The sequence below is a fragment of the Chlorocebus sabaeus genome, chromosome 21 (assembly GCF_047675955.1).
Source record: "Chlorocebus sabaeus isolate Y175 chromosome 21, mChlSab1.0.hap1, whole genome shotgun sequence".
In the NCBI taxonomy this organism is placed as follows: domain Eukaryota; kingdom Metazoa; phylum Chordata; class Mammalia; order Primates; family Cercopithecidae; genus Chlorocebus; species Chlorocebus sabaeus.
Genome location: NC_132924.1, coordinates 70,811,837 through 70,839,325, shown reverse-complemented (window position 1 = coordinate 70,839,325; position 27,489 = coordinate 70,811,837). Strand labels below are relative to the sequence as shown.

At 34.0% G+C, this 27,489-nt stretch overlaps 1 protein-coding gene across 7 annotated transcripts in view; it reads right to left on the bottom strand.

The window, feature by feature from the left end:
* Positions 1-27,489, bottom strand: part of CACNA2D1 (calcium voltage-gated channel auxiliary subunit alpha2delta 1) — a 498,706-nt gene that overhangs the window by 174,826 nt on the left and 296,391 nt on the right. For all 7 annotated transcript variants that reach the window (XM_073009174.1, XM_073009173.1, XM_007982343.3 and 4 more), the window contains exon 5: positions 17,735-17,776. In XM_073009174.1, the coding sequence (XP_072865275.1) occupies positions 17,735-17,776 (42 nt within the window). The remainder of the gene's footprint in view (positions 1-17,734; positions 17,777-27,489) is intronic.

The window sequence follows — 27,489 nt, the reverse complement described above, 5'->3', positions numbered from 1 at the left end:
AGAACTCTCCACCCCAAATCAACAGAATATACATTCTTCTCAGCACTACATTGCACTTATTCCAAAACTGACCACACAGTTGGAAGTAAAGCACTCCTCAGCAAATGTAAAAGAACAGAAATTATAACAAACTGTCTCTCAGGCCACAGTGCAATAAAACTAGAACTCAGGATTAAGAAACTCAATCAAAACCACTCAACTACATGGAAACTGAACAACCTGCTCCTGAATGTCTACTGGGTACATAACGAAATGAAGGCAGAAATAAAGATGTTCTTTGAAACCAATGAGAACAAAGATACAACATACCAGAATCTCTGGGACACATTTAAAGCAGTGTGTAGAGGGAAATTTATAGCACTAAATGCCCACAAGAGAAAGCAGGAAAGATCTAAAATTGACACTCTAACATCACAATTAAAAGAACTAGAGAAGCAAGAGCAAACACATTCAAAAGCTAGCAGAAGGCCAGAAATAACTAAGATCAGAGCAGAACTGAAGGAGATAGAGACACAAAAAACCCTCCAAAAAATCAATGAATCCAGGACCTGGTTTTTTGAAAAGATCTACAAAATTGATAGACCGCTAACAAGACTAATAAAGAAGAAAAGAGAGAAGAATCAAATAGACACAATAAAACATGATAAAGGGGATATCACCACCGACCTCACAGAAATAAAAACTACCATCAGAGAATACTATAAACACCTCTATGCAAATAAACTAGAAAATCTAGAAGAAATGGATAATTTCCTGGACACTTACACTCTCCCAAGACTAAACCAGGAAGAAGTTGAATCCCTGAATAGACCAATAGCAGGCTCTGAATTTGAGGCAATAATTAATAGCCTACCAACGAAAAAAAGTCCAGGACCAGATAGATTCACAGCTGAATTCTACCAGAGGTACAAGGAGGAGCTGGTACCATTCCTTCTAAAACTATTCCAATCAATAGAAAAAGAGGGAATCCTCCCTAACTCATTTTATGAGGCCAATATCATCCTGATACCAAAGTCTGGCAGAGACACAACAAAAAAAGAGAATTTTAGACCAATATCCCTGATGAACATCGATGCAAAAATCTTCAATAAAATACTGGCAAACTGAATCCAGCAGCACATCAAAAAGCTTATCCATCATGATGCGTTATATTTAAAGTGGACTTTCATACAGACATCAAGTCTGAATATTCTGGTATACTGGGATCAATATTATGGATTAAAAAGTAATGTTTAGGCCAGGCGTGGTGGCTCACACCTGTAACTCTAGCACTTTGGGAGGCCAAGGCGGGCAGATCACGAGGTCAGGAGTATGAGATCAGCCTGGCCAACATGGTGAAACCCTGTCTCTACTAATAATACAAAAATTAGCTGGGTGTGGTGGTATGCGCCTGTAGTCACAGCTGCTCAGGAGGTTGAGGCAGGAGAATCGCTTGAACCTGGGAGGCAAAGTTTGCAGTGCGCCGAGATTGTGCCACTGAACTCCAGTCTGGTGACAGAGTGAGACTCCGTCTCAAAAAAAAAAAAAAAAAAAAAAAGAACAAGAATGTTTAAGCATTACTTTAAACATTACTTTTTAATATACAGTATTATATTACTCTGTTACCACTAGTTCAGCATTGGAATTTAAGCATCCTGTGCTGCTCCGCTAATTAAAGATGGTCACCAGGTCTGACTCGCACAGAGGAAAAGCCTTGTGATTTTTTTTTTTTTTCATTTTCTTTTGTTTTGAATCAGGATCTTACTCTCTTCCCCAACCTGGAGTACAGTGGCACAATCATGGCTCATTACACCCTTGAGCTGCCAACCTCCTACCTAAGCCTCCAGAGCTGCTGGGACTACAGGTGCATTCTATCATCCCCAGATAAGTTTTTAAATTTCTATTGCTTAGAGCCAGTGTCTTGCTATCTTGACCAGGCTGGTCTCAAACTCCTGGCCTCAAGTAATCCTCCTGCCTGAGCCTCCTGAGTTGCTGAGATTACAGGTGTGAGCCACCACACCCAGCTTGAAAAGCTTCATTTTTGGTAAATCTCTTGGATCAATGAGAAATGAAGACTCAACAGAATTGCAGGTGATGATGCCCAATTGAAGAATGAATAGAAAGAGGTGTGGAACTTTCATCCAGTCAGAGTTGTTCTAAGTTAGAAGGCCAGGTTGAATATTAATTGATGAATCTAGTACAATGACAATAAGAACATAACTGAGCCTTCTGATTTCACTGATTTAAGCTGCTATTTTCTCCTAGGACTTAGAGAAGTATTTGGTAGATGAACAGATTTAGAAAGAATATGAGTTGGATGACACTGAATATGCACTAAGGACTTACACATAACATTTGTACTTTTGTTTTACTGAATCATAATAAAAATTTGAAATTATGTATTTAACGAATAGAAATATTGTTCTTGCAAAAAACATATAAGCTTAGCTAAAATATTTGATGAAGAACAAATTTTATGAATTCAGATGGTTTCGCCAGTTCTTCAGGTAATAAAAAATGTTGTAACTCCTTAGATTTACTCTGGAAAAACTACAGCATTGATTCTTTAGAAGCAATTTATTTAACATACTCAGAAAAGAAAGTTTTAAAATTAACATGAAAAGTAAATTTATAACATCAGTGGCAAAAAGAAATTTGAAGAAATCTCGTTTTTGAAGATTAGATTGACTGTAAAGTTTTCATGTATTTTTCCACTAATAATTATGATGTATAAAAGAGAAGAAAGAAACAGTCTGAGATACGTAGATTTTGGGGAAAAGTGAAACCACGAAGCAGCTGAAATTGTGCAGTAACAAAAAGAAAGTTAAAAAACACTGTAGGGAATATTAAAACAAAGAACACATACATTTTCCAAATGACAGTCAAAGAAAAATTGGAACTAAATTAAGTTAAAAGGCAATACTGATCCCTGCAATAACTTGTTTATTAAATTTAAAAGACAAAAATGACATTCTTCAAATAAGATGTATTAAAGTTGCTGATGAGGACTATAATGATAGCATTCAAAAGATTTTAAATACAGAACCTGAGGACATCCTTGAAATAAAACTGATGTAATTTTAGTTTGCATGATGAATAAATTTAGTTTGCATGAATGCCCATGAATTGCCTATCACAGGACCTCGCAGGGAGTAAGGAGAGCCACCAACAATACAATACAGTTGAGTATGATAGAAAAGAGTTGGGGGCTGATTTAAATTCCATATGTAGTATGAAGTTTTCAAATATCCAGCATCAGAAAGGGATGTAATACAGTGCTACAAAAGTATACCCATATTTATACATTATGTCTAAATATGTCACATATATTTTGGGACGAGAGTGATATTTATCTTCTGCTCAAGGATTGTAAAAGGCACTATGCGATTTTTACAGAGTCTGAAAGTTCAACATAGCACTCCCCATGGAAATCATGTAGTACCATGCATTATATTATAAAAGGAAATGTTTTAAATGAAGCCATTCTACTTCTAAAAAATTACAAGAATCTTTTTATATTATGATACACAAATACACTTTTCAAAATATTGCCAGGGCAAATGGTTTAAAACCACCACCACCATCTTGAAAAGTACGAAGATCAATGATATTCTCTTGATATCTGAGGCAAAGACTGGCTAAAGTCATACAACCAAGATCTAATTTAAGAGATCAGACGGTAGGACTCCAGGATCCCACCATAAATGCCACTAATCCAGGACGACTAGGAACCCATGTTTAAACCATCTTTGCAAAAGGAGCATGTGCTCAAGTGTGTAAAGCATTAAAAATATATCAGGACAGGCTTGAAAAATTTTGGAAAGCAGCCCCAAAAACATAAGGCAGAATTCTTAGAAGACACTGAGTCTACTCTACCTTTTTACCGGTTTTATAGTTTCTTCCCCCAGTGATTCCTGAGATGGCTACATTCCATATAGAGATGCACACATTAATTTTAAGATATTCATGGTAAACATCACTAGGAATAGTGGATAAGAACAGCAGAAACTTAGGACTCAAAGTTTAACAAGCTTATACATCACACACATTATATTTTGCCTACAGTAGGAACACTGTAACCTCACGACTGTCAATGATAAAACTAGTTGTATGAAATATAAGCCAAATTCATCAAAATTAAATACGGAGAAAATAATGGATAGATGTAATAAATTCAAATTTTCAATCAAAACTGTCTCCAAAATTTTACCCCTAAGTCTCAATTTACAACAGCTCCTTCAGAGGCCCTCTTCTTCCTCACAGGTACCCGCTGCCCAGACAGCACAGCACAGCAACACAGTATTCCAGCTCTGGATCATACAGACTGCACCGCGTTCACTTCCCTACTCTGACAAATACAAAATGTGTGGCACTGGACAAGTAGCTTACGCTCATTAAATTTTACTTGTTTTACCTGAAAAATAAAATAATATATGTACCACAAAGTGTTCTTGTGAATTGTAAATGATACATGAAGTTATAGTAATGGCTAGTATATATTATATATACTTATTCTATACTAGGTAGTATGCTTTAAATGCTACCACTCAGTATAGAATAAGCATATGTATATATCATACAATCAGTATATATAAAAGTATATATAATATCTGCTAGCTATTATTACCCAATCCAAACGTATCACATCAAAAATATTTAAACCATTTATTTTAGAAGCCAAAAGAACCAAAGCAATTATGGATACAAAGTAATTATATTCTACCTTTATGCTATCCTATTCAAGGATTCAATATTGGCCAACATCAAAAATGGAAATAAAGATTGCAAACTATAAGATAATTTCTTAAATGTTAGAAAATAAACCTATGAGGCAGAAGAATAGGGTCTAGAGGCAGGGAACCTAAGGCCAATTCATGCTGACTTTCTAGAACTGAATCAAAAGGTAAACCCAACCTTCCATGCCCAGGTAACAAAAGGATCAGAGACTACTTCCTTTGCAAAACCCCCAACCCCCTTCCCACTGCATGGCAGAGGAAAAATGCAAAGTACCTCTGATTGGTCCCCTCCCACAACCAATCAGACTGGTCACAGTCTTTATTTGCATAGGGGTGTAACTTCGTAATTTCACGTCAGCATCTAACTGGTGCCCTCCAGCAGCCAATCAGGCTGATTGCAGGACAAATCATCTTGTGTAACTTCACTTCAGCGTCTGATTAGTCACTTTCTGCTACCAATCAGAATGGTTGCAGGCCACTACTTCATTTACAAAGAAAGTAAACCAAGTAAGCAACAGAAACCTCTAGAGGGTATTTAAACTCCAGAAAATTCTATAACTGGAACTCTTGATCCACTTGCTCAAGCCTGCTCCTACTCTGTGGAGTATACTTCTGTTTCAATAAATCTGTGTTTTTCTTTCATTGCTTTCTGCATTTTATCCAATTCTTTGTTCAAAACTCCAAGGACCTGGACACCCTCCACTGGTAACACCTAGACTCTGATTCTTTCTTCAATAATTAGATTTCATCACTGTTTGGTACCTAAGAGTGTAAAACAAAGGGTACATACTATAAGACAGCTTTTTAAAATGCTAGAAAAGAAACCCAGATTTTTCTTTTTTCTTTAATAATTAGATTTCATTGCTGTTTGATGCATATCCCTACTAGCTTATTCTAGAACCAGGTTTATTTATGGCTATAAAGTAAAATATAATCATTAAAGACTGGGCATTGAAAAAGACATTTAGATAGCAGATTATGTTGGAATTAATGTTAATGTAGACAAGACTCTGCTAAGAGGAAAATAAATAGCAACATAAATATGCAAGGGAATTCAGCAGACTAGCCAAATGTCCCAGACAGGACAAATTTTGAACATGATCAATAAAACAAAATGTAGCAAATAAATCAACTCAATTTAATGACATGGGAATTCTAGGTGGAACTTCATTTGAATTTTAGTCAGACAGGTCTTCAAATTAGGTTAATAAGGCTTTGTAATGATTTCTGTTTTGCTTTCTCTGGGAATTAAGAAAATAGCACAGTTTGCGGGCACAACTCAAGTCTTCTGAGGAATTTGCCTCACTAATCTTCAGGGAATTTAATGACTTATTGGGTCAGATGTCTTTTGAAACCTAGACTAGGAATCCAAATAAATTTCAAAACTAATGAGAACTTGAATTTGGATTTTCATAGATAATTGTTACATTGCTAGCTTTTTTTTTCCTCAGTTTATTTTAAAATCTATTTTTTCTTTAAAATCTGAATAAACAGAGCCAGAAATGATGGCAAGTGCCCATAGTGCCAGCTACTCAGAAGGCCGAGTTGGAGGATACCTTGGGGCAGGAGTTTGAGGCCAGTCTGAACAAGATAGTGAGACCCTGTCTCTAAAATTAAAAAAATAAAATTGAATATATAAAACCTACAATGATATCAAAACAGTCTTCCACATGTGTGTTTGCATTTTTAATATGTGCTTTGAGCATTCAACTTTGATTTGTATTTTGTGCGTGCATTATATTAAGGTTTTCATACAAATGCAAAGATTAAATTCATGACAATAAAATGAAAAATATCTCAGTATAATGCCCTTTCATTATTAACACATTCGGATACATAAACATGTTCCATTTGATGCTAAGATCACTTCCACTTAATCTTAAATAGTAATGATATTAATAATGTTTTTCAGAATTACATTAATTAACATTTCTAGACTGCTCTCTATGATCCAGGAGATGGTCTGTATGTTTTATATGTGTTAATTTCATCTTTATAATAACTCTAAGGTTGGTATTACTATCACCTCCATTTATAGGGACCAAATAAGCAAAAAGCAGAGAGGTTATGTGATCTTGCCAATATCACCCAGATAGGAAATGGCAGAGCTAAGATTTGAATCTAGCTAGCGCTCCAGTATATAATCTCAACTATCACACTCTATTGTCTCTACTGTATAACAAGGTATACAGCAATTGTACATGTATGTCTTGTTATTTAGAAGAAACAAAAATAGAGTTTCATGTAGAAGTATTTAGAAATAAAATGTCTCTATCTTAAAAGACTTAAGCAAGTCATAGATGACATGATTCATTATACTATTTCCTTCTGCTATATATTTAAAATCTTTTTCCTAATAAAAATAATCTTACATTTAAACATTATGATCATTTGAATGATGTAGGCTCTTTGGAAATAGAACTCAACTTTTTTATTAATATTATATGTAGAATAAGAAAGTGAAATCTGTCAAATTTCCTCAAATAACTAATGTCTCCACTGTTTTTGAATAAACACATAAATTGACCCAGCTGGTCTTAAAGCTTGAAACTTGTGTTTATCTTCTCTGAATTCCTTTCTCAGGAAACCAACCATCAGGACTCCCAAGGAACTGAAACTCACCAAATCACCACATCCAGACAATGAGACACCAGACCCCCTCCTAATTCCTGTTTTTCCTGCATATAGCTACATTTCTCTCACGCTATATAAACTGCCAATTTTAGTCAGTTGAGCAGACAGATTTGAGACGTATCTCCCATCTCTTCAGTTGCAACGCCCAAATAAAGCTTTCTTCCCTGGCAATATTCTTTGTCTCAGTGACTGGCTTTCTGTGCATCAAGCAATGGGACATAAGCCAGAGTTCATGTTTCACAAATATTCATGCTAAATTAGCTTATCATATCTGTCCATACTTGGAACAAAAAATCTTGACACTTACATCACTTGTAATTATAGACAAATATTCTAACTCCACCACTTATTCTCCAACTTCAATTTATTTTGGACATGGGAGAAACCACATTGTCTGTTTTAACTCTCCTCTTAGTCTTGATGGCTGTCCCCAGGAACAAAGGAGAGAAGATGAGGAAACAGTGTCCACTGCCACTCTCATCTGCATCTAGTCCCATTAGATGAAATTAAGGAAGCAAATGTCTATCTTACACATTAATTGAAATATCATCCATAGTAAAAGCTGGCTTTACTATTTTCCTATCTTAATTTTGCTTCCAGTAACCTTGAAGCAAAATTAACATTTTCATTTCCACCATGCTTACAATACAGCACCTCTTTAAAAGGTGAACACATCTTCATAAACAATATGAAAATAGTATGGATACACAAATTTAACAAGCATTATCTCAGCAACTACTGTATACTATAAAAGAAACTAAATATTATTTCTACCTCAAATTGCTAAAAAATTTAGTAGAGAAGACCAGATCCTGTACACACATTCTATCGTATAAGGTATTGTACCATTAAAGCCAGAAATGCATTACAAGTTGCTTAGAATGCTCATAGGAAAGACTACCATTTGCTGACTAGGAAAAAAAAAACAACAACAAGGAAGGCTTAAAGAGAGAGTTATTACTTAAACTGGGTTTTTAAGTAAAGCATTTGATTGGAAGAATTGTATGGTATCATGATCAGGCAACTAGCATGATTAGTCATGTTAACATTATCTAGCATAAGTTAACTGGACACAGGAAAGATTGTCTTAAATATCGAATAAGGCCATATGTGCCTTATATCCTTCCATGAGAATCACGGCTCATCCAATAATTTATCCCAGTTATACCTGCATTTTTTTTTGTTTGTTTTCTGAGGTTTTTTGTTTTTGAGACAGGGTCCCACTGTCACCCTGGCTGGAGTGCAGCGGCACAATATCAGCTCACTGCAGCCCCGACCTCCCGGGCTCAAGCAATCCTCCCATCTCAGTCTCCCAAGTAGCTGGCACTACAGGTGCACCCCATCATGTCTGGCTAATTTTAGTAGTTTTTTGTATAGACGGGGTTTTGCCATATTGCCCAGGCTGGTCTTAAACTCCTGAGATCATGGGTTCTGCCTGCCTCAGCCTCCTGAAGGGCTGGGATTACAGGTGTGCACCACCACACCTGGCCTCTACCTGTGTTTTTAAGTTTCAAGAGGAAAATCTATTTAGAGTCATAATTTTTATATTATCCAATCGTAAGGAGACATTAATTCTATACTTAATTTCAGCCACTGCTTTAACTAAATCTGGCTGTATTTATTTTATAGCCACAAGGTGAATATAAATAGCATTGATCTAAGTAGAGGAATGTAGATAACTATAAAATGCCCTTCTGGAATTGTCTTATACCAGAGTCCTTGAAGAGGTTAAACTTCCCCACAAGCTGACTAATTCAGATGCAGCTAATAGAAAGCTTTCACTCTAAAGGAAGCATTGATAAACTTTAAATACTTGCTTTACCTTTGAGGCCATGCATCATCATTATAATGAACAAAATCAATAGATTACACTCGAATGTATCATTCTTTCTATATAAACGTGAACCTGGTGCTACACCAGCCTAATAAACACGAAAGAACAGTAGAAATCAGGAAATTCCAAATTTGTACTAATGCCAACATGTACTAATCTCATGACCTTCTCTGTATGATTTACTTCTATTATGAAGGCTGCTACTACTTCATTTCTAACTACTCATATCCCATACTCCCCCTCCCCTGCCCCCACATTACCCTAAATGCTGGTGTTCTGAGGAGTCTATCTTGTACTGTCTTAAGGTATTTTTTTTTTAATGTTGTGTAGATGTGTGAAGCAGGCTGAAAGAAAGACACTAACGAGTAGTGATATTACAGCAGGCTGGAGAATATGTTATATCCAAAGGTATTCAAATTCATTTTTGTTTTTAACTTTGTATAAGCATGCCAAAATTTATCTGTAGATGAATCTGGCCTTGCTATATATGTAACTTCACACTTGCTCAGGAAATTTCAGCCACTTGTTTTCAAATTCCCCTCATAAGCTAAACATAAAACTCTATTCTAGGCCACTCTCCTAAGCAACCAAACTAAATACTTAGCAGCCTACTAGAAATCTCCTCTTGAATATCCTTGAGCAAGTTTTTGGTATAAATGTTCTTGACTTTTAAAAATCTTTGTCTGAATCACTGCAGGCCTTCCAAACCTACAATTATATACAGATTTCTTGGCAGACCTGAATGTTTTCTTCCATTAAATCCTTGATGATTATATCTGATACATGTGCTTTGACTTGATCTCTGGGAAGACAGGACTTATGAATACACCTATGAATTCTGACCTTCATATTTATTAACTTTGTTCCCACATTTTTTATACTTTTCTGGCACTCGAAGAGTACTTCTCAAACTTATTCTGAGGATTATTGATAAATAATTCACATTGTCAAATTTGTTAATTTCTCCAATGAGAATTTTGTTTCAGTGGTTTTCATTTTGATGGTTTTAGTCTACTTTTTATAGATCATTGATTGGGCCTTTCTCTGGGGACAGTAAGCATATATTAAATGTTGTTTGTCTTTCTGCCTGACACATCTGAAGTAATACTATCTTAGAGAAAAATTTTCCTCTGTGTCTTTAATACTTACTTTACTGTTACTGAATCTCTCATGGATTTCTCCATTGACTAGATTTTATTTTATTAGTCTTAAATGAAGAAAGGCCTATCTAGTCTCAAGACTGGGAAGTAGTCTGATGATACAGATTTTTTTTTCCCCAAGTATGTGCTGTCATATTTGTAACTACGGAAGTGACAATGATATAAAACATGTGGTCCCGTCACTGGTCAACAGTAGGGCAAGCATTTTCTTCAAGGTATGTATTTCATTGTCAATCCTCTAGGTTATAGACCTACACAGGTCTGGGCTAAGGCTGGGGGTAGCAGGGAAAGGGTCTCTCTAAAAATGAAAGTATGAAAAAAAAATAGAAAGTATGGGGAACAAAAATGGGGAAGTCTGGAATATGATTATGACGTATTCTTAAACTATACTTAAGAACATTCCTTTTACAGTTGTGTGAAATGAAGCTTTAATATTAACTTAGATTTATTGGGAAAGAAAGTTTGAGTGATTACAATGTGTACGCGATATTGTAAGAGTCATGTCAGCTGCTATAAGTGTGTAAGAGCTGCTCTCTTGGAACTTACACTCTTTTTTCTTTTTTTTTTTTAATTATTATTATACTTTAAGTTCTAGGGTACATGTGCATAACGTGCAGGTTTGTTACATATGTATACTTGTGCCATGTTGCTGTGCTGCACCCATCAACTCGTCAGCACCCATCAACTCGTCATTTACATCAGGTATAACTCCCAATGCAATCCCTCCCCCCTCCCCCCTCCCCATGATAGACCCCGGTGTGTGATGTTCCCCTTCCAGAAACCATCATTCTTAGCAAACTATCACAAGAACAGAAAACCAAACACCACATGTTCTCGCTCATAGGTGGGAACTGAACAATGAGATCACTTGGACTCTGGAAGGGGAACTTACACTCTTAAGGAGGGACCTCAAGATAATAATTCACAAAGACTGGCTGTGCCTTCAAGAAGGAAAAACTTTCATTTCACTGCCAAACATTGTATGTTCCACTTAGGAAAATTTCTGGTAAAGTTTCTGCAGAGTATTAAAAACCAAAAAGAGAGTCAGTAATAAGTGATAAAGATCTTGGCAATGGAAAAAGATATATGAATATAATGTTTATAAATGTATATAATAATGTGTCATAATTAAATGTATGTTTAAAATTTATAATCATAAAATGAGATAATTTCAATAGCTCTTAAGAACATATTTGAGACCAATGTCTAAACTTAGATGATTGTATTAGAGCAGTGAAAGGAAATGATTGATGTGACTACTAGGAAATACTAGAAGTGATCACTAATCCACTAGTCTTCGGAGTTGGAAAACGAATCATCTCCAGCGGAACTGGTGAAAAAGTTAAAAATAATAACCAGAGCCTCAACATTTATAATCTTTTAGTTATACCCAGGAGGTATAACATTTAAAATAGAAACTTTATTTAGCAATTTGTTTTTGGGGGGGTGTGGGGGAGACGGAGTCTCGCTCTGTTACCCAGGCTGGAGTGCAGTGGCGTGACTGCAAGCTCTGCCTCCTGGGTTCACACTGTTCTGCCTCAGCCTCCCGAGTAGCTAAAATTTTTTTTTTTAATTTTTTTTTAGTAGAGACAGGGTTTCACCGTGTTAGCCAGGATGGTCTCAATCTCCTGACCTCATAATCTGCCCACTCAGCCTCCCAAAAGTGCTGGGATTACAGGTGTGAGCCACCGCGCCCGGCCAGCTCTTTTAAGTTAAATTTGTTCTAGGGTTATAATGTTATTTTGTATTTTGTATTTCTATATACATATCATATATGTATATTTTTATACATTATGCATATATGCATATTATACATATATTGTATTTTTATATAAGTATACATATTATATATGTATATTTATGTATATATTTTATATTTTGAATTTCTATATAGCGAACTGCAACCTAACTTAGTATGCTAACAAACTGCAACCTACTTTTAAAGTATATTCTTGTAACTAATAGCTGAGCTTCAGCTAATCATAGCAGCTGATTTTCAGCCAATCACAGGCTGCCCAGTGATCAGATTATATCCACAGAGGGCAAATGCTACATCATGCCCAAGTAAGGTAAATGTCCAGCTATAACCAATCAAGCTGTTTCTGTACATCACTTCCTTTGTCTGTCTATAAATACGGCCTGGGTGGGGCTCTCTCCTAGTTTTGGGTACTGCTTGATTCACGAATCATTCTTTATACAAATAAACTCGGGTAAATTTAATTTCTCCATAATTTCTTTCAACAGCCCTCAGATATTAATCCCCATTGAAACATACTGAGGATTAAATTTATTAATAATGTTATCTCAGCAGTTAGTATGCCAATTAGCCGCATTGTTTTATTAGATAGTTGATGTAGATGTATGAGATTGTAAAATTGCATTTTATACTCTCAAATGACACATTTTTAATGAGCAATATGACATTGTAGAATTTGAACAATAAAAATACATAGCTAAACTAGTATGTAGAAAAGTGAGAGCCAAGAACAGTGATAGTAGCCAAATTCAAACAAAAACAATGTGATGACATTATGATTTGTGAACACCTAGTATATAAAATACCAAGCAATGCATATATGAAGTTGTAAATAAAAGATCCAATTAAATCTACCCCCTATTGCAAAACTTTTGCTGAGGGTGAGTAAATTTCATCATCCATAGGAGTTTAACTTCATGAGATAGGTAACAATCTTTTTTTAAAAAATGTAAACACTAAAAAAAAAAAAAAAAAATGTAAACACTGAAAATCGTTAACTAGAATATCAAAGTGCAACATGTACTTACAGTTCTTAACTTTCACTGTAAGATAGTAAATATTTGTATTGCAGAAAACAATTTGATCATTAGTTATCAAAATACATTAGAAGATATTAGAAAAATCTCAGTACAGAACCTAATTTTATATTCATCTTACTATAAAAGAATTATCTCCCACAAAGGGTTTGATTATATTTAAAAGATAACAGTCACTCAGATGAATGAGTGGAGTGATTGCACTAACTTTAACATGTCAAGAAGAACAAATTCAAGATACGTGCAGAAACTGCTAATTAATGAACTTCTTCTCAACTACTATCCTCTCCCTTCTCTCTTTAGTAATATAACTCTACATGTTAGTTGGGTATATACACATGGGTCAAGGGTTGGGGGAAAAAAGTACTCCATATCCTCTTGCAACAATTCGAGGCTGGTCACTAAGTTGTTGACAATGGGCACAGATAGAAGTGATGTATGCAAACTCTGAGACATGCCCCTAAAGGCAAAGGGTGTGGCCCCCATCCTCACTTGCCTCTCTCCTCTAATCTAGAACACCAAAAAAATCATGGATATTGGAACATCGATCTTGGAGCACAACATGGAGCAGCTACAATGTGGAAAGTAGAGAATAGGGGAGAAGAACCTGGAAACCTGGAAAGACAGGGAGTTGCCATATTAGCCAATGTATCCAGAATGTTCCTAGAGAGGAATCAACTTCTGTCTAATTTTGGCCATTTTTACTTTAGTTATCTCTCGAACTGACTAACTGATATACTAATAAATACAACATAATTCATTTTGATTCAATGTTTAAGATCTTATAAGAGCATTAGCAATATATTCTAAAGCACTTTGAGTTTGTCCAATGAAAAATTTATAGTATACAATAAATTATCATATAGTTCTTTACAAATTCTGAGAAAAATTCACATGAAATATTCCAAATACAGAAAACTGAATTATGTCACAAGGATTAACTTTGTATTTCACATTCAGGTTGATTTGACATGATAATTTATTGGTATTTTTATTTTATAAAGCCTTCTACAAGTAAAATTATATTTCTTCATGTAATTCCTTCCATGCTTTCTCTTAACAAATTATATTCTTGCTTTACGTGAGCAATGACAGCCATAAATATGGCCAAATGCAATAAATATTTACATAGTGCTTACATATATCAGCAATATTCAGATTTGTTCGTGTAAAATAATATTTTACCCAGTATTAAGAAATGCACATTAATGTACAGATTTCACAGATATGTAAACAACCTCACTTTGGCTCAGAAACTTTTACAAGTCAATAAGCCTGAAAAAACGTGGGCTTCCCATATTGGGGGCAAAATCTGAATACTGGAAGACAAGTAATCAAAACAGTGAAAAACTATTGCAATGTGTTAGATTATCTTTTAATATAATGCTGAGCAGCCTATGAGGAAATAATGTCTCTGTACATTAATGGTGGTAGAACTTGGTCTGGTCCTTTTTGTAAGTGACATTACACTATGTATCAAAATTCATTAAAATGTCAAAAATTCCCACTTTTGGGAATCTATCCTAAAAATAAGTTTAAAACGTTGAAGAAAAATGTTTATGTGTAAAGATGTATTGATATTCATGTGAATACTCACAAAGGAAAATTAACCTCCAAGATAAAAGTGGGGTTAATTGAATCGTGTTATATCAACTCAAAAGAATGATCCAACTATTTCACAAGATAAAAAATGATTATCCCACTTAATAACTTGTGTACTTAAAGAATCACGCAGGGCCGGCTGCGGTGGCTCATGCCTGTAATCCCAGCACTTTGGGAGGCTGAGGCGGGCAGATCACGACGTCAAGAGATCGAGACCATCCTGGCTAACACGGTGAAACCCTGTCTCTACTAAAAATACAAAAAATTAGCTGGGTGTGGTGGCGGGCACCTGTAGTCCCAGCCACCTGGGAGACTGAGGCAGGACAATGGGGTGAACCTGGGAGGCGGAGCTTGCAGTGAGCCGAGATCGCACCACTGTACTCCAGGCTGGGCGACAGAGTGAGACTCTGTCTCAAAAAACAAACAAACAACCAAAAAACAAAACAACAACAACAACAAAAAGAATCATGCAAATAAAAAAACATATATGTTCATGAAAAATCTTAAAAATGTACCAAAAAAACAACATGCTTATAGTAGAGTAAGAGTAATGAATGTCATTTTCTTCCCTCCTTTTGACTATTAAATTCTATAATGTGATCATATTCTTTATCCATTTAAGTATATTCTTTTTATATAAGTATATATTTTCGTTAGAATCTAAGAATATCGAGAATTGAAATGAACTTTATGGATCACCTATTCATCTGTATCATGTCTTAGATGAGAGAATAACAGTTCAAATTTTGATAGCCCTAGGGTGACTATAATTTTAGGGCTGGATTAGGGCATGAATTATTCTGATTCCTATTGTAGTTCACTTTGCACGAAACAACACTTTTTGTGAATTATTCTGATAATGTTATTGTTTGTATATAAAGAAATTGAGTTTTCTCCAAATGCTGACCATCACTTTTTTAACTTTTAAATTTAAATGTGCACATTTTACTATCTATGCAGCTTTGATTTAATTTGCTAAATTTCACCTCATGGCAGAAAAGAGAGACAGAATCCTTTTCATAAGCATAAATATATAACCCACAGTAGTATCAGATACTATTTTTTTTAGATGAGAAAATGGAAAAAACAGGGCAAGTTTAATAAGTTCACTTACACATTTTTTTTCTCTCCCAAGAGAGTTTGATTTAAATATTTCAATGAACATCAGTGAAGGCAAACTATGTAACCATATTAGAACTCAAGTATTACAAATAGTAACATGTGCACTTTTCCACGTGTAGTGGACATATATGCTCAAATGGGCAACTTTGAAGCATTGATTGAAACTGGAGTTATAGTTACTAAAAAGTCATATTGACATTTTACATATAATTGTTAAAATCTTGAACAAAGGAAAATGACCACTTTCAATGTAAAATAAAAATTATTTTCTAAATAATGAGCAAACCTAAATAAAACTGTTTGACATATAAATGTAACTTAATTAGAGTTTAGAGAAAAAAATACGTATTTGAAGTATTGGTTTCAGTATCTTTATGCAATCCTTAATTGGAAGATTGCATGTCAATGCCATTCACTTTATTATAAGTCTTTGTCATTGCTTTACAAATTAAATATTAAATAAATGTTGCAATTTATGTACCAGGAAGGTTGACGAAGATTTTGCGTATATTTTTAAATAAGTTTAAAAATATCAAGTGCTAGTTATAATGGTGAAACTAAACATCTCTTCAAAAATGGTATTTATTTATCAATAAACCATTAAAACATTTTGTTTTAGTTGACAGTTTGTACTTAATAAGCCTCCTACATCATTAAAATAATATATACAATCATGATAAGAGGAAAGATGTCACTAGAATACCGCCTATGTCTAGAGGAAAAAAAAATACTTTTCAAAACACCCTTAGCTCTTCAACTATAAATTGGAGAAAATAAAACCTTCTTCATTCACAGTATTGTTGTAGGAACTAAGTAAAGTAAGTTGTGTAAAGTGGTTAGTAGTATGGTTTGAGATGGTGGTGGTATAATTTGTTATAATTTGGGAAACTGTGACATTATCAAGTCATTACATGTTTTCTCATTTTTTGAAGACCAGATAAACTTGTTTTATATATTTTTTCATTTTCTTCTTTTAAATAGCTGGAAGAAAATACCATATAATAGTATATAAATACACTTATTTGGATTCGGATGAGAAATGTGTGAAACACATGCAGTACTTTTATTATATTTGTTTGCTATGTTTACTAAAATACCCCAAGCTCTTAAAATAACTAAAATATAGGATGTCCTTAACAAATATTTTGTCTTAAAAAATAAGTAAACATAGGCATTTTTTGATTTAAGAGTCAAACACAACAATTTTAAAAAATTAAGTGTAACTTTTATTAGATAACTTTGAAAATGTTTTCACCATAACTAATAAAACATGTCCTCAATGTCTATCCAAATGTAGCAATATTAGAAGTAACTGATTAGCACTAAAATAATCCATGTTTTCAAGTCATTTAAATATGCACATTAGAGTCATTTATTTAAAAAGTCATATGGAACAACTACTTTGTTTCAGACTGTACAAGCAGGGCAGGTTGTTGCACAGCTTCTGGGGTGTCATTCATATTGCAGTTGAAGCAAATGGTTATCCCTGGTGTGCAAAGTTCAAGTCAAAGCAGATAGGCGTGGTGACCCTGGTGACAGGAGCCAGGATAGATAGATGGGATTTGATAGCTATTTTCAGTATTGCTAATGGAGTCCAGAGTATCACAGTTAGTACAGTGGACTGTGGTCTGGAAACAGTGCAGTGACGGTTCAGATCCAGAGACACACATGGAATTTTTACTTAGGAAGATGTCAAGAATAAGTTGTTAAAAATCACAAAAGTTCTTCATTATCTTGTATCTAACCAGTATTTTGCTCATGCAATCTACCATTGTCTTAAAAACTAAACCTGCTACCTCCATTTATTCTGTAAGACCAATCATTTTACTATAATTAATTTTCTTGGAATTTAATGTAAAACATTTAATACTTACATCAAGATCATCCTTTGCATTGTAGTAGACAACTTCATTGCTCTACAAAAAAAAGAGAATGCTTTATTGATTTTAATAAAAACAATACTATATCAAACATTGAATACATTTTGTGCATATTTAAAATAAACTCCTTGTAATCTTTTTTCACAATATATTCCACAATGATCCATAAAGATTAGCCACTATTTTTCTAAGAACATATTAAAACAGTTTATCAGTGATGTTACATCTTGCATTGGGAAAAATATCCCAGTGTACGTCTGAGACCCATTTGTCAAGAAAAAATAAGTGAAAAATTTGTAAGTAAAATAAATTATACACGAACACATATATACACCAATATATTAATACACAATGAACAGGATAATTCAAGAAGCATGTAAGATACATGTCTTAATACTTTGTTGAAGCCATGATTTTTTTATACATATACACACATAGAGTGTTGCAATGATTCTTGTGGAAATGTGCATCTATACAATACTGGCAGAAATTTACTCATGAGAGTCAGATAAGAAATGATGAGCACCTGAGAATTCAGATAGTAAAAAATACCACATCGTCTCACACTAACACTCTCATATTCTAGCAAAGTGGTGAATTAGCACTGGTTTTCTAGCAAGAGTAAATATATATGGATGACTCTGCTAGCCATCAGTGTTCCTGATTATTAAATACAATAAATATAAATTAGGGCTATAAACTATGTTACAAAGGAAAAATGGAAATGGATTAATAAAATGACTGTCAGGAATTTAAAACTCCTATTCTGTGTGTCTCTGAGGCTAGTTCTATGCAGTGTAAAAATAATCCACTTATTCCAAATTGATTGAAGATATAGTTCATCTTCCATATATCTTCAAGTAGTAAACTCACTACGATGTGAACACATATTTTTCTCTGCCTCTTAAACATCCAAAAACATAGATGCTGTAAAATTTTATTAAAAGCATATAATACACAATTTTTAAAACAGAAATTACTTGGGAAAAGTTCACTAAATTAGTGCTTCTCAAAATGTATTCCCTTTCCCCCTCCCCCGCAAAAATCACTACTTCTTCAAGATATTAATGGTTGTTATGCAGGCAAAAGCATTCCAGGATGATATGACTTTAGAAAATACTAAAGTTAAAATTATCTCTTTCCGGCAGAACTTCACAGAGACAATGTACGACTGTACATTATACATCTCCAAGAGGAAAATACATTGTGTTTTCTCAGTTTATTTATCACAGAAATCTGCCTGTTCTTGTTTGAGAAACATACCACAAGACTGAAACTCTATAAAATATAGAGGTCTCTATGAAGACCAAACAAACCAAAAATGATATAAATATCAGAACATATGATTCATAATAGAGACTGAAACCGATGAGTTTGAATTTCATTTAGAATAACTAAAAGTTTTACATTATTTAATTGATTTCCAAAAGAATTATTTAGTAGCTAAAAATTTTAACATGCATAAAAATTCTAACTCCTGAAACATTTCTTATAGCATTAGTTTCATAATGGTTAAAATAAAAAGCAGAGCTCATCACATATACAAAGCAAGACAATCTTCTGAATCCACCTGAGACCCAAACCTAATTACTAGTTTATTGATCCTGCTTGTACCTCTGCAGTTTATACTTAGGAGACAATTTTCAATTTAAAATGTGGATTCTACGAAAAGTTAAAGCACTGAATAAGTTCATCTTCATTTTAGACTTTATTTTCTGCCATCTGCTTGTTTATATTAACAGAATGGGAACATGCAGAAAACAAGGTGAGGCTGCACTGAATTTCAAGCAGTTCAACATCGTCATTTTCAACAGATGCTCACTAATATCTATATGCACACACCGTTGTGCCAAGAAAGGCAAAAAATAAGTCAAACCTATCAACTCCTACTCTTTTAGTAAAATAATGGATACAGATCAGCTGCATAAAACAACCTATGTATGTAGGATTACACTTGGTCCATGGTACCAGAATTAATGGTTAGTAAATGTATTTCCTAGTAATAAAATATAAATAATCATTATTGATTAAGGCTAAGATTAAGAGTATTTCACCTAGTGTCAGAAGGGTTACAAGTATGATGTTTTAAGTGCCAGTATTGATATAAACTAAGTATTGATATAAACTAAGTATTTTGATTCCATTAAGAGCTATGCATGAAACTAAAATTAAGTAAAATTAAGAATTAAAAATATCTAAGTTTATTTGAGAATTTCCAAATCATTTTTTCCCCTTTTTTTGTGTACAACATTCTACAAAACTTGTTACTTATCTCTTCTTTCAGAAACTATATTATTAGGATCCATGGTATAATGATGAGCACTCTCAACTCTCAAACTCTATGTTGCTTTTAAAGCTGTAATTGTAAAGGTGCATTTCAAAGTTTACTTAAGTATTATGAATTTGTACAAGACTTTCTGGATTCTGAATTGCATATAATTCCAAATGCTGAGTTTTTAAGTAAACTGAAGAAACAAATATATATTAGTCATAAAATTATATTGCATGTCAAACATCCATATTCAACCATATGCCTTTCTTATAACTAAGTATTTGACATTTCTTTTTTTTTTTTTCTTTTGAGATGGGAGTCTCACTCTATCACCCAGGCTGGAGTGCAATGGCATGATCTCGGCTCACTGCAAATTCTGCCTCCCAGGTTCAAGCAATTCCCCTGCCTCAGCCTCCCAAATAGCTGGGATTGCAGGCATTTGCCAACACATCTAGCTATTATTATTATTATTATTATCATTATTATTATTATTAGAGATCATGTTTCATCATGTTGATCAGGCAGGTCTCAAACCCCTCACCTCAAGTGATTGGCGCACCTCAGCCACCCAAAGTGTTGGGATTACAGGCGTGAGCCACCGTGCCCGGACTTGACATTTCCATTTTAAAAGAGTTCTCAATATGTTATTCATTTACATGGTCAAAATATCAATGAAAAAAAACAAAACTGACTTTTTAGAGAAAACAACAAAATGAGAAAGCACTTACTCAAATATGCGAGCTTAGACAGGTTGTCACATTTTAAGAAGAGAACACAGACCTTAGTGGAATATGCAACCAATTATGTCCAATACCTTAAAACTAAATTTCTTCTTCACCCAAAAATGGGATATTGCTTTTGGCTTAGGAGCATTTTTATAAACCTCATATGATAAATATGCTTTTCTTTCTCAAACCCCAAATTTTCATTCATAGCATATATAGTTCATTATTCCCTTATTTCATGAAACAGAAAAGCTCACTTGACCAATTTTAAAAATAATAAATTTATACAGGGCATCATGAGTTGAAGAAACTAACTCTGCATCTCCTCTGTCAACCAAATTCACCTTTTCGGAATATGACATTAAAATAAATGCCAAATATTCAAAGAGCACTTAATTTATATCACCACATAAAAATATTTTCCACGTCTCAGTTCATCATATTTTCTTACTTACAAAAAAAAATAAAATTGCAATTGGCAGCGCGTGGTAGCTCACGCCTGTAGTCCCAGAACTTTGGGAGGTCGAGGGAGGCAGATCACGAGGTCAGGAGATTGAGACCATCCTGGTTAACACGATAACCCTGTCTCTACCAAAAAATACAAAAAACTGGCCGGGCATGGTGGCGGGTGCCTATGGTCCTGGCTACTTAGGAGGCTGAGGCAGGAGTACGGCATGAGCCCAGGAGGCGGAGCTTGCAGTGAGCCAAGATAGCTTCACTGTACTCCAGCACAGGCCACAGAGTCGGACTCTCAAAAAAAAAAAAAAATTGCAATTATTCGTTTGTGATTTTTGTTTGGAAGGTTTCAGAATTATTTGGCTCAGAAACAATTTCAACTATAATTTTGAGAAAAATCATATTTTGGAGAAGCAGTCATTCTCTTTCATATCAATTCATTCATAGCTATCTTTTTGCCATTTAGAAATGTATTAAGATATGTGCAGCTATGTTAACTAAATCAGTCTTTCACTAGGAGTTATTCAAATCACTGAGGCACCAAAATATATTCAGAACCAATCTTAACAGGATTGGGATAAAGGACAATTCTTAGGAATAAAAGACGATTCACACTGAATCAACCAAATTCTGTTCTGATGCTTTTACAGACAAGAGTTTTACTTAAAATGAATTCTGTGCCAATAGAAAATTAGGGGAGGAAATTTAAAAAAAAAAAAAAAAGTTAAATGCCTTAAGTGGATAAAATTAAAGGAGAAGAGGAAAAAGTCTCAGCTGAATTCTTTCTCCCTTAACCCAGTCTCCTGTTCCTATCCCACTTAGATTTTGTACAGGGAGATTTTCGGGCTTCAACATCAATCGAGGGAGCCACATCCCACTCATTGAACAATTGCTTTGGCAACCTTCTCCGTGCTAAGTACTGGAGAAACAAAGATGAATCAAATCTACACCCTGACCACAGGGAGCAAGTGTTCACCCTCCAACTCGTCTGTGGCAAGGAGCTGACCTCTTGTATACGAAAAATATCTCATTATGGTTGGATGACATGACCACATAAACTAAAACTTTCCAGTTTTCAAAATAGTTGAGAATTAAGAATTTAAGATAGTCAAGACTTTGCCCCTCTGTTGATCAGTTTGAGCATGTGTGTGTTTCTGTCTTATTACTAAAAATCCCCTCGGTCCCTTCTCCACAAAGTACGGTTTTACCAGTATCATTTAATACTTTAATTAAAACTATGGCATATAAACTAATTACCATAGGCACAAATGACAGAGTAATCTTGTTTCTCTATTATCCTTCAGCCTAAATGTCTTTATGCAAATTATTAAACAACATCATGTTAAAAGGTATTTCACACTCAAACACACAGGTTTTCAGTGGATTTCAAGGCATTATGTGCAGTATGATAGAATAAAGTCAGCAACAGCCTCAAACTAGATTCAGGGATTAAGCCTTTGGAGAGCTATTTTTCATAATTTAAGCACCACCAGATGACAAGAACAAATTGTTTTGTTTCTGATTTTTTAACCATGCAGTTTAGTTATTTATTATCTCCTTGAAACAAATTGGCCCAAATGGTCCATGCTAATATAATACTGCTGCTTACTGAAATTTAAAACATCCCCTAGCAAGTTGAGAGATAAATTACTTTAGTACCACATTGTCTATTGGGAGTCAAAAATTAAAACTGAGCAAAATAGACCTTTCCATCTTAAAAACGTGTATTGTGAGTGACAGCTCCTTGCATGCCACTTGCCCACAAATGTGGGCCTCTGATGAATAGTTTACGTTAAAAATCTGAGGCAGACATGCAAAGCTTCCCCATGGAACTAAGATGTTGCCAGGAAAAAGGCTTAAATATTGCAACTGAAAATTAAGATTTTATAGTCAACAATTAAAATATATGACACATTCAAAATTCAAATAGAGACTAACTTCCTGTCCAATCTACGAATTCTCTTTTCTTGGTTATACTCAGCACTGCACATGATTCACAGCCTGACAAATTTTGGGCAACTGTCCTGTCTGCTAAAGTCACTTTTACAAAATATTGCAATCTTATTGTCATTTTTATCACTCCTGAGTTCCAAATATGAAGTCAATTGGTTAAACATTGTAGAGACACTTCATTAAAAATAAGTTACATTAATGATTCATGCCGGCCAACATCTACACTGTTTAACTAAAATCATTTATAACTCAAATTTTCTGGAAATACATTTGTAACAATTTGACTTACCAACCACTGCTATTTTGTCCATATCAACTGGTGTACATGGGATGAGTTCAATCAACAGCACTGTAACACTGTGTGAATAAAAGAACTTAGGAACATGTATGTGTGTGTGGCTGTGTGTGCGTGTCAGTGGCGAGGAGGGACATGAATGTTACTGAATCGCTTTCAAGACAGTGGTCCAGGAAAAAAAGTATTTTTTTCCTGTCATTATATTTGTTTGAAGTTTGGAAAACATGAACATATTGAGAAAGCACGTAATTTAGAAAATGAAAAGAAAAAATAAAAATGGGCACAGGTCCATCTAGAGATCAGTGTTACCTTATAACTGAACTGAAGACGTGATAAACTTGCATTCATATTATGTGACAAGAGACAATAAGATAATTGATTTAAAGTGTTAAGTACAGTGCATGGCATACAATATATGCCCCATAATTGTTAACTACTTTATATATATGAAAAATATCAGGAATATACATCCAAAGAATTTATCTATTAACTTAATTAATACCTACTTATACATGAAGTAATGTAAATTATAATTTTATTTTCTTAGATCAGTTAGGATGCAATGTGTCTATTTAAAGTATTATCTTCAAAGATTCCACATAGCAGAGTGGAGAAGTAATAAAATTACTAGTTGTTGTTATGCTTTTTAATCTGATACACCAAATGAGACGATTTATAACAAAGCCTAATGCAAATGGTAATTAATTGGAGTGGAAAGGGCTTATATCCATCCTGTCCACCAAATGTGTTGCTGTGCTCCAGACCTGTGTGATTCCGTACTCTTCCGTATCTACATGTACACCTCCACATATCAATCATCATTCATTACTGCCTACAGAAACTTTCAGCTTGTATTAACCTAAAAGTTTGCTTGTCCATCCCAACATTCAAACTGCCCAATCTTGCTGGAGAAAATTACACACCAGTAAATCAGGAGTTTATATGTTTTCAAAACTGTAACAAACATGTAGCATTGTTTGGTAAAATGTTTTTCTATTCAGAAATCCTACAGCTTTTCAGAAACTGTTTATTCACCCAATCTAATCATGTGATTCTGTCTGGCTAGTAAATCACATCACCCCACTTCTCTGATGACAGAAATTAACAAGTACCTAAATATATTCAATAACTGTATTCCATCTCTCTATTTCTTTGGGTGTAATAGGTCTAGGCATAGTTATAGTCGTACAAGTTGAGCCGGTTACAGCCTGAATCCTTGAGGCTTCCTTCATCTGTTGGCTTCATGGTTATAGGACAAATCATTTAATTTTCTTAAGCTAGTAAGAATTTGGTTTCTAACACAATCGATAGTACTGCTACTAATAACATACTTTCCAAAATATTTTCTTCGAATCTGATTTTCTATTACTAACAGTATTATTTGCTTAAAGTTTAATTTTTATTTGTAGCTTTATGAGAATTTCAGTGTTCTAGAACTAACTCCTAAATCTGTGTCCTGGATGCTAGCCCCTTTTGATTCATTAAGAATTCCATTTCTTCTTCATCCCCTTTTTCTCCCCTGTGTATCCATCTTTTATTTAAACACATTCAGGTAATTTGCAAAATGCAACTAAGAGAATCTGTGGAATAAAAACTCAGATGTGTTCTGGCATGAAATATTTTTCATCTAAAATTTAAAATTCTAGCAGAAGGTTAAGAAAATATATCAAAGAAGCCAAGTTCAATGTTTCCTTAGCTCCTATATAAATACAAACCATTTTAATACTTTTCTAACATTTCTCTAATGAACTAACGGTCAAAAATCACCTACTGCCAACTTAATATTTTATAAGTCATATACCAGTAATCATTACCATTTTTTAAATGATGGATCTTTTTTACATCAACTCTTCACTAGCCTTTAAAATTAGTTGCATAATAAAAAATCAAATAAGTCTACATTTTGATTGTATGCTTGAATATCAGAGTTTTATTTAAAACAGTTGAAGTAAAATGATTTTGCTAGTGTGATTCAATAATGTATGGATTATATTGAAACATAATCTGTTCCTTCTTTGAATTTTCAGCATTCTTTCATAAGAATAAATAAGCATTGAGCTTTGTACACATACTCAGCCTGATTTAGGTTAGAAACCTAAACACATGTTTTTTGAGACCCTGATTACTAAAGGTAACCCAGTGAGTTAAATATTTTCAATGTCAACTTTATGTATTGAAAAGCTAAGACTAGCAACAGTTAAACTGAGTCTTCTTATCCCCAATCAAATACTTACACCTCCTGCAGGCAGGACCTACATCTTAGAGACAGTGAATTATGTATATGTATATGCATATATGTATATATAAAGTACACATATAAATTTTATATATACACACATACACACACATTCTGTATATATATATTATACACACACAATTATATATACACACACACATATATATACCTATATGTATTAGGTATATATATACACATATATATACCTATATGTATTAGGTAAACTCCAAATAGTTTACCTAATAGTTAATCTTTGAGACACATTCATTAATTTTATCCATTCTTTTAACTTTGTCTTATAATCTACATTAAAATATAAATTTAAAATTATTATTAATTTATTTAGCTTGCTGGAAGAACAACAAAACTAGAAAATAATTTTGGCCTTTTGTAAGCTTGCTTCTGTTACTTTTACCACATATCACTTTACATTTCTTCATGAGGTATTTTCAATTGCTTAATTGTAATATTTTAGTCTGCTTATTCTTTTAAGTTGCCATTATGGTGCCTGTAAAATAAAGTATTACTTCATAAGTTGTCCAGCACATTAACCAATCTACAAGCCAAAGACATCTAAGAGAAGTAGTCACAGTGAAACATAATAGATCCATGTGTCTTTACTATGTTTAATAACCTAACTGCAAAGATACTCATGTACTACAGCCCAGAGCTGTACTATCATGCTGGTGACACAAATGGAAATATTTCCCTAGAGGAAAGAAACAGTCATGACCTTTACTAAAAGGAACTGCTCATTGCTTCTACATAAGTATATATATATTTTAAAGGTAAGAAGATTAAGCTACTACAATTTGAGTAGAGACAATGTTCTATTGTGCATATACTCAATGCTAGCAGTGTCTGGAATGCTGTATGAAGCGCTATTGAAAGGGCTGATAAATGAGTAAATGAATACGACAGGCCTATGAGCAACTATTAGAAATTTGGCCAGCTGCTGTGACTCAGTCCTATAATCCCAGCACTCTGGGAGGCCGAGGGGGACAGATCACCTGAGGTCAGGAGTTCAAGACCAGCCTGGCCATCAAGGTGAAACCCTGTCTCTACTAAAACTACAAAAATTAGCTGGGTGTGGCGGCACACACCTGTAATCCCAGCTACTTGGGAGGCTGAGGCAGGAGAATCACTTGATCCCAGGGGCAGAGGTTGTAGTGAGCTAAGATAGCGCCACTGTACTCCAGCCTGGGTGACAGCAAGACTCCCATCTCTACATAAATAAATAAATAAATAAATAAATAAATAAACAAATAAATAAATAGAAAAAAAGAAGCTATTAGAAATTCTAATAAAATAACACAAACACACACACCCCTGCACACATACACATAATGCATCACAGTCGAAAAAAAGTATAGAGCTTTATAAAAGCTCAAATAAGTTAAAAGGTAGGCTACTTTCACTCTTACAGGAAATCAAGGAGAAATTCCAAGTAGACTGATTTCAGAGTTCGTTGGCTCTTGAACTTCAAAGGAGATCAATTCCTATTAAACATTAAGAGCTATATCAATTTATTTCTTCATCTGATAAACTTTAATAGGAGTCTGCCTGTAAGCTATTTTGGTGCTCCAAACGATATCAATAAATATATGATTTAAACTCTATGAGAAGAGCAAAGGTAGAATATGAGAAGGTAAATACATTATTTTCCTCAGGCATCAAATCTCCCAGGAACCTCATTCCAGAACTAAACAAACACATTCATAATGCTGTGGAACTTGCTTTAATCTCTTTTAATCTGTAACTCCAATGAAGCTTCAGATATAATCATCTAAAGCATTAAAATTTAATCCTTCA